The sequence below is a fragment of the Drosophila persimilis genome, unplaced genomic scaffold (assembly GCF_003286085.1).
Source record: "Drosophila persimilis strain 14011-0111.01,24,50 unplaced genomic scaffold, DperRS2 tig00000652-arrow-arrow-pilon, whole genome shotgun sequence".
NCBI classification, from domain to species: domain Eukaryota; kingdom Metazoa; phylum Arthropoda; class Insecta; order Diptera; family Drosophilidae; genus Drosophila; species Drosophila persimilis.
Genome location: NW_020825329.1, coordinates 357,148 through 370,003, shown reverse-complemented (window position 1 = coordinate 370,003; position 12,856 = coordinate 357,148). Strand labels below are relative to the sequence as shown.

The window sequence follows — 12,856 nt, the reverse complement described above, 5'->3', positions numbered from 1 at the left end:
CAGTACCGTCCCCTCAAAAACAGACTACCAAGTTCCAAGAGAGTACACAGTCACTCCCTTCGACACAATCATCCCTCACAGAGACGAATGGCTCGAGGGACTCCCAGGCCCAGATGGGGCCATAAACATCTTCACAGATGGATCAAAGCTGGACGACAGAGTCGGAGGGGGAATCTACTCTGAACAGCTCAACATAAGGCATTCTTCAGACTCCCAGATCATTGCAGTGTCTTTCAAGCGGAAGTCATAGCAATCAGGGAGGCTCTAGATTGCCTACAAGCGGCTGCCGTTACGGCAAATCGCTAAGCGCGATTTCCTCGAACTCGGCCACCGTGGCAGACTGCCGCAAATCTCTGCACGAGATGGCTCAGCAATTTGCTATTAGCCTGATTTGGGTCCCGGGCCACCGGGACATCGAGGGCAACTGTATAGCGGACGAGCTGGCCAGATCTGGCGACTAAAAAACGATATGTGGCAAACAGTGCCACGATGTCGCACAACTCGGCAAACATGGCCGACCATGGACATGAAGCGCACCTCCGAGCTCCTGAAGTTAAGCAGGAAAAGGTGCAGCGTAGTCACACGTTCCCTCACGGGACACTGGATAATAGGCACCCACGCTAACAGGCTGGGGGCCCCATATAACGATTTTTGTCGCAGCTGTAGAGACGAGGAAGAGGAGGAGACAGTGGAACATCTGTTCTGCTCCTGCCCAGCTCTCAGCAGAAGAAGGCTACAGCACCTGGGCTGAGGATAGCGAACTTTGTGAGAGCATCTGGATGGGATAATTGCTGACACGAAGTCTCACAACGCAGGAAGGAATGATCCTATGCGGTATCACAACGGGCCGAAACCGGCCTAAGTGTGACGAGTTCCGAGCGAGCCCGGCAGCCGCCTCAACCTAACCTAACCTAACCTAAGAACGAGGTTTTTAGCGTATTAGAAGGGGGAAGAGATTTCGTGTTAAGCGTGGGTTGGGGGCATATATAAATATGCTTTATTTTCTAGATGGCTGAAGGAGCGGTTTGATGCGAAGGTTTTTGTACCGTACTACTGAGCTTTTTCAGAAGCGTAAATTTAGATCGCAATTTGAAAATATTTACACAGTTTTTTTTGTTTTTATACCCGATACTCAAAATGAGTATTGGGGTATATTAGATTTGTGGTAAAAGTGGATGTGTGTAACGTCCAGAAGGAATCGTTTCCGACCCTATAAAGTATATATATTCTTGATCAGCATCAATAGCCGAGTCGATTGAGCCCTGTCCGTCTGTCCGTCTGTCCGTCCCCTTCAGCGCCTAATGCTCAAAGACTATAAGAGCTAGAGCAACGGTGTTTTGGATCCAGACTTCTGTGATATGTCACTGCTCCAAAAATATTTCAAAACTTTGCCCCGCCCACTTCCGCCCCCACAAAGGGCGAAAATCTGTGGCATCCACAATTTCGACGATATGAGAAAACTAAAAACGCAGAATCATAGAAGATGACTATATCTTCTAGAGTGCAAAATCTGAACCAGATTGTATAATTATTACAGCCAGAATCACGAAAACAATATCACTCTTTCTCGCTCTGTCTCACTCTAACACACAGGTTTCATGGTCGGTTTTGCCAATTGCAAAATATGAGTTCAAGGATCTCAGAGCCTATAAAAGCCAGAGCAACCAAATTTGGTATCCACACTCCTGTGATATCGGACCTTGACCGTTTCCTGTCCAAATTTCGCCACACCCCCTTCCGCCCCCGCAAAGGACGAAAATCTGAGGCAACCACAAATCTCAGAGACTATTAAGGCTAGAGTAACCAAATTTGGTACACACACTCCTTTCAGATGTCACTATAAAACGTATATCTCAGAATTTCGCCCCACCCCCAGATCATTTTTATAGCCAAAAGGAACAAATCAATTTGCAGTGGCTACGCAGCGCCCGACGTCACGCTCAGACTGATTTTCTGTCTCTCTCGCACGCACTCTTTGTCGTGTCGTTAAATATTAGCGCCATCTGCCGGAGGAGAGCCATACTGACTTAGTATCGGGTATAACCGTAGAGTTGCGGTGTCCGCAGCAACTCACAACGTTCACCCTCGTTTTTTTTGTAATACATAATATTTTTTAATAATACATAATATAAAAAAATAACAATAAACGGTAACATTATACACTGTCGCTGTTAATAGATACTAGTATAAAGGGTTGGAGTGAATTTCAAATGACTAGGATTACAAAGAAATCAACGGTACAGGGTCAATAGCATTTGGGTCTTAGTCTCGGCGATTCTACGTCAGGTGATCCTCTATCGCAGCTCTCGTCGGAGGATGAAGGTCCTGATAGGGCGATGCAACAATTAACAGTATAGACTTAATGACAATGAATAGACTTAACTAGTTTCTCAGTGCAGTCAAATTTATCATTAAACGAGAGCCAGTAAAAATGATCATCGAACGAGAGCTCAACATCATTTTCCATTACTTAAAATTTCTACAGTTTAGCATCAAAACTCGAAGTTACTGCCATGTCCTCTAAAAATTGTTCAATGAAACATCGAACAATAAACCACTAAATTTAAATCTAACAACGGAGAACTCTTATCCAACAAGTATTTTTAATATATAAAATAATAAACAAATATATAACATATTTTTTCATACAAACCTTGTCCCTACAATAAGAAAAGATAAATACCAAGTCAGACCTTTTTATTATTCAGAAAAAATTACGAAATCAACATATCGATGACAAAACTGGCAAAAAACGTCATTAAAATATTAAATTGAAAATTAAGTTTACATGCCTGATAATTTATTGACTAATGCTAAAAATTAATACACCGAATAAAATAGACAAAAGTAGTTTGATTTACGTGTAGTAAATTTTTGAGCACTTGTAAATTTTGAATTCTAAGATATTCGGCTATTCTATCAAATTGGTCTATTAAAAATATCCAAAGTTCTCATACAATCTCATGCAAAAAATTTTTCAACGCATAATGAGGGGTTTGGTAAGGTAATATTGATAACATAAATTTCAACACCGGTTCTGATGTCTCTAAAACAACGTTTAAACAACGTATTCCTCGGCAGCTAGTTCTTCTCTTATATCATGGGGTAACAAAGCCATAGCTTCAGTCAGAATTTCGATAAACGAATTGATTTCCAAAATTTTTGATCGATGTCGTTCAATTTCATTACTGAAAAGAAATAAAAAATTTTCAAATTATATTCATTTGCAAACCTAGAAATAAGGATGGCAACACCTATGTTATTATAATAGCCAAAATTAAGTAAACCTTTTAGTGTGGCTACGCACTCGCTCTCCCTCTCTCTCACACTCTTCCTACCACTCGTCCAGTGAACACCAGCAATCAATAATAGTAATCCCCGCAATCCAAACGCGAAATCTACACTAGCTGTTGGTACGCTGTCTCTCTCTTTCTCATTTTTTCCCTTTTCATACTCTGAGCAAGACTGCCTCTGACCTCTCTAAACAATTGATATGCACAGATAGCAGGCCTCACAATATTACACGCCCGACAAAAGACTTACACTTAACACCGCCCGCCCAAAAAATAAAGATTGGCTGTGATCTACCGTGTCATCACAAAAAAACCAAACCAACTTTCAAATTTCAATGGGCGAAATTTGGAGGCCCCACCAGTGACGCTGCCGCCATACGATGGCCGTGACGTCACTCCAACTTCAAGAAGTCAGCAACCATCTCCAAAGACGAGGCCAGCCGCTACAACGACACTGGCAAACGAGCCAAAGCCAATACCACCGACAATGCATCCCGGGTGGCCGGACCAGCAGCTAATCGGATGCAGCCAATTCGCATTCACCATGGGCATCACACCTTGATGCCAGCATGTAGCCATGTATGCCAGCATCACACCTTGATGCCAACGCCAAATCCAGCCGACAATGTATCCTGGGTGGCCGGACCAACAGCCACAGATCGCAGCCATTCCTCACATCGTTGGCATCACTATGCGATGCCAATGCCAATCCTCTGACAATGCAAGCCAATACCGTAACTTGTGTTATTGAGCCACTTTACAGCCATGTATGCTACTACACATATGTAGATAAGCAGTACACTTGTTGAATAATGTACCATTTTAACGGTATAAACACAATAAAAACAACTCTCTCATTTGAGAGACTGCCAGTTTTGTTCGCATAGTCGAACACATCACAAATAAATAAGTTGAATGAGTTTTATAGATATTTTAATTAATTTAATTATAATCTAGATATTTTAAATTATAATCTATAGTTTAAAATATTTATAAAACTAGCTAACCCACAGACGTTGTTCTGCCGCGCAACAAAAAAATGTTCATAATTAATTGTGGCTTATTTATAGCGAACAATTTCTAGATGACCCGTTTTTATACCCGATACTCAAAATAAGTATTGGGGTATATTAGATTTGTGGTGAAAATGGATGTGTGTAACGTCCAGAAGGAATCGTTTCCGACCCCATAAAGTATATATATTCTTGATCTGCATCAATAGCCGAGTCGATTGAGACCTGTCTGTCTGTCCGTCTGTCCGTCCGTCTGTCTGTCCGTCCCCTCCAGCGCCTAGTGCTCAAAGACTATAAGAGCTAGAGCAACGATGTTTTGGATCCAGACTTCTGTGATATGTCACTACTACAAAAATATTTCAAAACTTCGCCCCGCCCACTTCCGCCCCCACAAAGGACGAAAATCTGTGGCATCCACAATTTGAGAATTTGAGATATGATAAAACCAAAAACGCAGAATTGTAGAGAATGATCATATCTTTAAGACTGCAGAATCTGAATTGGATCGTATTATTATTATAGCCAGTATCAAGAAAACAATTTCATTTTTTCTCGCCCTGTCTCTCTCTCTAACACACATGTAGCATATTCGGCTTTGCTTAGAGTAAAACATTAGCGCCTAGATCTCAGAGACTATAAAAGCTAGAGCAACCAAATTTGGTATCCGCACTCCTAAGATATCGGACCGAGACGAGTTTGTTTCAAAATTTCGCCATACCCCCTTCCGCCCCCGCAAAGGACGAAAATCTGGGGATATTCACAAATCTCAGAGACTATTAACGCTAGAGTAACCAAATTTGGTATCCGCACTCCTGTTAGATTTCACTATAAAACGTATATCTTGAAATTTCGCCTCACCCCCTTCCGTCCCCCCAAAGGACGAAAATCTGTGGCATCCACAATTTTGAAGATACGAGAAAACTAAAAACGCAGAATCATAGATAACGATCATATCTATCAGGTTGCTGGATCAGATCAGATCATTTTTATAACCAAAGGGAACAAATCAATTTGCACTGGCTACGCAGCGCCCGACGTCACGCTCAGACTGATTTTCTGTCTCTCTCGCACGCACCTATGTCGTGTCGTTTAATATTCGCGGCGTCTGCCGGAGGAGAACCATACTGACTAAGTATCGGGTATAAATGTAGAGTTGCGGTCTCCGCAGCAACTCACAACGTTCCCCCTTGTTATTTTTATGTTTATGTATTTATTTTTGTATTTTAACGATTATTTTTTTTTCACTTATTTAGGATTTCTTTTTTTTCAGTCAAGCGCTTTGTGATATACAACATATACAATATTAGATTTGTGGTGAAAGTGGATGTGTGTAACGTCCAGAAGGAAGCTTTTCCGACCCCATAAAGTGTACATATTCTTGATCAGCATCAATAGCCGAGTTGATTGAGCCATGACTGTCTGTCCGTCCCTATGAGCGCCTAGTTCTCCGAGACTATAAAAGCTAGAGCAACGATATTTTGTATCCAGACTTCTGTGATATGTCACTGGTACAAGTGTACTTCAAAACTCTCTCTAAGTTTTATTCACAATAAGCTGTGCAGCAGCGCATGTTGCTCAACATCGTTATGTTGCTCCATAATAATCCATAAAGGATAGCGACTTCATTCATTTCCTTCACAATTTAAAACTAACTTTTTCAAACTTGCGGCTGCATCGACCGCTGTACCGACATTCCGGCGGCCTTGAATGAGCGCACGTCGGGCTTCAATCCGATGTAAGATGGGCCAATTTATGAATTGGGCGCTTAATGAAGCCCGCTCCTGTCCGCACCTCGGCCACCCTGGCCCTTCCATCCGGTCCTTCGCCGGTGATCCACCGCTGCGGCGGCGTTTGGACTTCGTGGACCACCACCATGGCCCCGACCTCGATGTTGGGCTCTGTCGTTTGACACTTGCTGCGACGCTGGAGGCTGTGGACGTTTGAGCTCTGAGAGCAGATGACATCTCTTGGTAAAGGTGGTACCGCTGCTCCGTGCGTCTGGCTCGAATACTTGCGGCAGCGAGCAAAAGGCCTGGCCTATCAGCAAGTGGCCTGGCGTAAGCACCTCTCCATCGTTGGGATCTGTGCTGGCCGGACTGAGTGGCGTGGAGTTCTGAATGGCCTCTTCCTCGGCCAACACCGTCGGAACTTCGCTTTCTGTGAGCGATGCGTTGGCGATCTGTCGGACGCTGATTTGTTTCGCCGACTTGACCGCCGCCTCCCACAAACCGCCGAAGTGCGGTGCTCGAGTCGGATGAATTTTCACTCTACCCCTCCGCAGGCTGGTCTGCTGCTCCTCCAAAAATTTCCTGCAGCTTCCTCAGCTCGTTCCGGGCTCAGACGAAGTTGGTCCCGTTGTCGGGACCTCTGCGGAATGCCACGTCTTGCGATGAAACTTTTAAACTATATGAGAAAACCATTAGTGGACAGGTCCGGAACAAGCTCTAAATGGACGAGCTTAGAAGCGAAACAAAAAAATACCGCTATATACATTTTGACGGGCGGACGTCGACTACAAAAATCCACACCACAAATTCCTCAAAAACAGTTCGACTAAGTGACTCTCGGCGGGCAGTAGAATTATAAACTTGGCCTCAAGTGGCACAGGCGCATGCAACAACCTGCCTTCCACCCTGATAAGCGAAATCATTCTCCCTTTTTCGGACATCTTTTGGACCCGTTCTATCATTTGCAGGCTTGGCGGCAGAGCCTGTCTCTTTTTTAACTGGTTAAACTCCTGCGAAAAGACACTTGGTTGAACCAGCTCCATTAGTTTGAGGGACGATTGCTGCAACTCCTTTACAGTCAACTCCCTGGAGCGCTCTTTTTGCCTGTTTATTTTTTTTAAAAACGGTACACATAGGCAAATACTCGAACTAATTTAGTGTACGACGAAAAACGAGCAAATATCTTATTGGGAAAGTCCTCAACACCAATAAAAACTTTGGCGGACTTTTGTACCTCGGAATTCTGACATCGGCTGGGATGTTAAAATGCGACAGCGAAGGCACATGACGCCATGTAATACCTTCTGATAGCTCTTGAATTGTGGCTACCCTATTTGACACGAAAACATCAAGCGACGACGGCGGAGTCTTTATCCAATGTAGCGTTATTTCGGAGTCCGTCCAGAAATAAGCACTCTCGATTCTGCATTTGTCAAGGACTTGTTTGGGCGACGAAACTAGGACTATTTAACCTCGAGTAGATTGTAGTCGATACTTCACTGTTATTGTGTGTTATTTTCAAGCAACGGTAGCCCTTGACAACCTTAGAGACTGCGCCAGGCTTTCCGGACAGAAATTGACCTGCGAGTCTGAGTCCAATAGTGATCTTGCGAACTGAAATTGGCCAAACCTGTTTCGAACTCGAACCATTGCTGTGGCCAGGATGACGTGTTCAGGCTCATTTGAAACACGTTCAACCTGCGCAGGATATGACGAAGCCTGCTCTCTATTACCCTGAGTGCAAGCCTTATCGATGCAATAGTGTGTGGTGGACCTGTGAACAAACTCTGCACTTAGAGGATGTGCACTGGGAAACCCTATGCCCAGATTGAAGACAATTATGCACAGCTGCTTGCCCTTTGCGAAGTCGAACCGCTGCAACACGGGTCACCCCAAATCACCCCAAATCCATGACAATTTAGAATCGAGTGGTTGGAGCCACAATATATGGACTTAAGATCGATAGACTTTTCTGCCCTTGCATTAAAGTTTTTGCACTATCGGACCAGCAGGGCAGCACATCATAGTCCATCTGCCCATTATATTTCGATTTCGTATATGAATCGACCTGCGACAACGCCAGATTATGATTATGATCATGGCGTTAACAACCTTTCGCTCGTCTCCTAATGATAAGAGCTACTCGAAAATTGCTGACACGGAATCTATAACTAATCGCAGAGAACACGCGGACGGATTTGTCATAGCCGGGATTTTAAACAACTGGGCAAGTGTATTGAAATATATTAAGCACTTGTTGTCACCTTTGCCACCTTCACCTTTGCCACCTTTCTAAAGCCTTCGAATAGTTTGCATCTGAGACTTGGGATGCCGGTATCGTTCCCAAGGCTTCATCGGACATCCACGAAATGAGATGGTTCAATTTCTCAATAATGGACAACGACCGGTCGGAATCTTTCAAACTTTCCAACAAAATAATAAATTGTTTAAAGTCCGCGTGCTTGGAAAATTAGAACGGTGCTGCACGGGAACTAAATTTCCTCGTGTTTGGGAAGACCTGTTTGGTGCTGCCGACTTGTACAACGCCTTTGTAATCACACACGTTTCTTCTAATGCCGACCTTTCCGAGTTATTCTTGGACGTTGACATGCAATGACTGCATCTTGCAAGAGGCGATGCAGTTACTGCACCGTCAAGTGGCCCGTGTGACACCAGCAGAAGGCTGTTACGCGCGGATCCCAGGCAAAACGCAGCCCTCCTCCCGCCCAACCGACCGAGGGGCGCTGCCGCATGACGCGCGGTGCGTAGCCGAACCAAACGCGAACATGCAAGAAAGATAGATACTAGACTAACATACGAGGAAAATTAGCACTAAACTCACTAAGAAACTAAGCATGCCATCAAAATACAAATACCACTACAGTTACTAATTAATAGAAAGGTGTGTAAGGATTAATAATTTAATAAGAGGAAGAGAATTAGTGTTGGATATAATATGGTAGAGGGAATTATAATCCGAGCATAAGACCCTAAACGGTTCATGCAAGGAATAATTCGATCTACAAAGTGGAAGGAACAACGGTATACAATTTCTAGTCAGTCTAACAGGAATCGTGAAGTTTATGCGGCTCAACAGATCAGAGCTGTCTATGTTACCCCTGATCAAGTTGTGCATAAATATCACACCAAGCATTTTTCTACGGTTAACTAAGGATGGGAGGTTTACTAATAATAGTCTACTAGAGTAAGATGGGAGTCTTACACCCGCATCCCAGTTAAGGCCCCGCAGAGCAAAGAGTAAAAAGTTTTTCTGTACTGATTCTATACGGTCCTGGTGTACTTTGTACTGAGGGCACCATACACAGGAGCCGTATTCTAAGATCGGACGAACAAGTGAGGTATAGAGAGTCTTTGTTATATAGGGGTCGTCAAGTTCCTTTGACCACCTCTTTATACCCAAGCACGCCCATGGCCTTATTTACCGTGGTAGAAATGTGTTCGGAAAACTTTAACTTGGGGTCTAACATAACACCCAGATCATCCACCAGGGTAATTCTCTCAAGAGAACCACCAAATAGGGTGTAGGGAGCCAACAAAGGGCTAGAACGATGAAATGTCATAACTTTGCATTTCGAGGCATTAAGGTGTAACAAGTTTGCACAACACCATGACTGAAAGCTATTGAGATCGGATTGCAAGCGAGAATGAAATGAAATGTCCTTGTACTGGACACAGAGTTTAACATCATCCGCATACATAAGTACTCGAGAGTATGTTAATACTGAAGGTAAGTCATTAATAAAGAGTGTGAAGAGTAAGGGGCCTAGATGGCTGCTCTGTGGTACTCCCGAAGAAACCTTTCTTCTTAGACCATTCGCCATACAAGATGACGAAGGGTACCTCCAGCTTTGGTTAACGTCATAACAAGACGCACACTCTGTGCCGTCGTTGTGGACGCTCTTCGTACCACATCCAGAAGTCGACTTGTGCTCAGTGCGGCTACCCAGCCGCCAAGTTGCGTTCGTACAACTGGTCCGTGAAGGCCAAGAGGAGGAAGACCACTGGCACTGGCCGCATGAGCCACCTGAAGGTTGTCCGTCGTCGCTTCCGCAATGGTGTCCGCGAGCGCACCCAGGCCAAGCCCAAGAAGGCCACCCAGTCCGGCAAATAAACCCAGCGGTTTATTCCTTGACCAGTACGGACAACATCATCGCAACAGCAACAAAAAAAAAACTTTCATTAGCTGTAGGCCTTAAGCCTTAAGCTGTCTCCATTTGGCTTCGAGAAGCTGTCCCGTCTGGGGGAGCTTTCATTCAGCTAATAAATGAACGTTATTTGGTTAAAAACCTTTACTGGTAAAGAGAGGGAGTTTTTGAAGAGGACTCTTTGAGACCTAGAACAAAGATAGCTAGAAATCCATCTCAGGAGGTTGGGCGGAAACCCTAAAAGGTCAAGTTTATGTGCTAAAAGGGAATGGTTTACAGAGTCGAATGCTTTACTAAAGTCGGTGTAAATAACATCCGTCTGTAAGTTACCTTGAAAGCCTTTAATAATGAAAGCGGTAAACTCTAACAAGTTCGTGGTGGTTGATCGCCGCCTTATAAATCCATGCTGAGTTGGAGATATAAGTGACTTGCTAACCTTCTCAAACAATTTGGGAATAGCGGATAACTTTGCTATACCTCTATAATTTTTTGCATCAGACTTGCTACCTTTTTTATGGAGAGGAATTATAAACGATTCTTTCCACATTGGGGGGAAGCAAGAGGAATCAGTGGACAGGGTGAATAGTTTAAGCAATGGTCCACACAGAGCCTCGGCGCAGTACCTGAGTACACAACCTGGAACCCCGTCTGGACCCGGTGAAAACACCGGCTTAACTAGTCGAAGATCATGAAGTAGGGAATATTCATTTAACAAGGGACTGAAAATGCCGTTCGACCTCGGTAATCCGTATGGGTTCGGTTGACCAGAGTAGCGTTCCTCAGAATAGGTGGTTTGGAAAAACTGGGCAAAAAGATCGGCAATTGCCTGATCATTATTTGCCGACGTATTACAAAATGATAGCGAGGATGGGTGTGCGGACATTCTACGCTTACTGTTTACGAAGCAGTAAAACTGTTTAGGGTCCTGAGACGAGAGTGAGAAGTAGGAGAGCCCACTTCTTGAAATTTTTTATAAAGTCTTGATTTTAAGTTTTTTAGACTGGATAACTCTTTGGTAAACCAAGGGGGTTTTCCAGAGCTAATCGGACAAGAAAGCGGGACACAAGAATAAAAAAATGTGCCGAGAGCATTGTAAAAAATGTTTGTGCCTTTTGTGACATCAGTGCACAAGTACAAAGCGGACCAATCAAAATCCCTAATTAGGTTATTAAGCTTCGCAAACTCGGCTTTACGAAAGCAGCGGACACGTTCAGGTAGTCTACTCAACCGATCCAATACAGTTGGTCCTATATCTAGCGACACCTCGAAAGTAGGGTGGTAGGCGTCTTCAGGTATAGTGAGCGGAAGGGCTCGGGTTAACAACACTATGGTCGGATCCGATACAAAGCATAGATCAAGCAATCGACCCAAGGAATTTTTCACATGATTGACTTGAGAGAGGGACAGGTCAAGCAAGCCGTCAACAAAGTCATGTCGTGACATGGGCACTAGGATACTAGACTCGTTTACCGAAGACCAAACATTTCCTGGCAAGTTGAAGTCACCAAGAACTATCATACGATCTTTATCAGATAGCGAGGAAGCAACAGCGGTTAAAGCGGACAAGTGCTGCTCATAAATTGAAATATCCGAAGAAGGTGGGATATACGAGCAAGTAATGAATATAGCGAAAGCGGGAAGAATCAGTTTTACACACAGGAATTCAAGTTCCTGTTGAACTTGGACTGTGAAGTGTTCTGACGTGAAGTAAGAGTCCACTGCAATTAGAACTCCTCCTGCACGTCGGGACGAACGGTCCTTTCTAAAAGTTGTGTACCGACCTGCCAAAACCTCGGAACTAAGAATGTCCGGCTTTAACCAGGTTTCAGTAAACACAATAACGTGGGAAGCAAATGCAACACTATCCCGGAAAAGAATGCTGAGCTTACTACGCAAGCGGCTGGCGAAAATCCTCTAGCTGAACCCTCCACGAGGGTGCCGGCTGGGCAATGGACACTGCATTACCCCGGACAAGGGTAATGCACTGTCGCTTGCTCTGTCCGGGGTAATGCAAGCGACAGTGCATTACCCTTGTCCGGGGTAATGCAGTGTCTAGCTAAGGCTATGGTCCGGCGTCTTCCCGATTCAAAGTCGGGGGAACCGAACCAGGGCCATGGCTAGAGGTGCCTGGCGGTCAGGCCTAAAACGCTAGGGGGTGGTCCCCCCGAAAAATATTAACCAGTATGGACCCTCGGGCCAACTATGGAGTCGAAGAAGGAGCAAGCACGGGTTGGGATGTCAACCCAAACGTCGGTGGAAAGCGTGACTGCTACCACCGGCGGGCACGGGGAGGAGCAGTCCTCTCTGCGTGTCGCCAGCGGTCACACCTCAGACTTGGCGGGAGCAGGCCAGGTCAGTTGTAAAGCTACTGCCACAATAACAACAACAAAAACAACTCACTCCGTGGCCTGCAAGTTGAGCCGCACAGATGCCGTAGTCGATACAGACACGGATCTGGAGAGCGTGCTCTCTCTAAGCAGGACGGATGAAGAGAGCCTTCTCCGCTCGCCGGAACCAGGCACCAGCTCCCTGCGTAGGGAAGGGCCGAAGCGTTCCAAGGAGGGGATGAAGGCCAAAGCGCAATACAAAGCGGCCCTCAACATAAAAAACCGGCTGCAAGGTAAAGCAGACATCTCCCAGGAGGAGAAGGTCAAGCT

General features: G+C 44.8%; 1 protein-coding gene and 1 pseudogene across 1 annotated transcript in view; one reads left to right on the top strand and one right to left on the bottom strand.

Annotated features, from left to right (window-relative positions):
- Positions 1 to 2,889: 2,889 nt before the first annotated feature.
- LOC6602924 (dynein regulatory complex subunit 3) overlaps positions 2,890 to 12,856 on the bottom strand; it is a 54,706-nt gene continuing 44,739 nt past the window's right edge. The window contains exon 6 of the mRNA XM_002027911.2: positions 2,890 to 3,188. Coding sequence (XP_002027947.2) covers positions 3,059 to 3,188 — 130 coding nt within the window. The 3' untranslated portion in view covers positions 2,890 to 3,058. The remainder of the gene's footprint in view (positions 3,189 to 12,856) is intronic.
- On the top strand, positions 9,881 to 10,222 carry LOC6604348 (annotated as a pseudogene).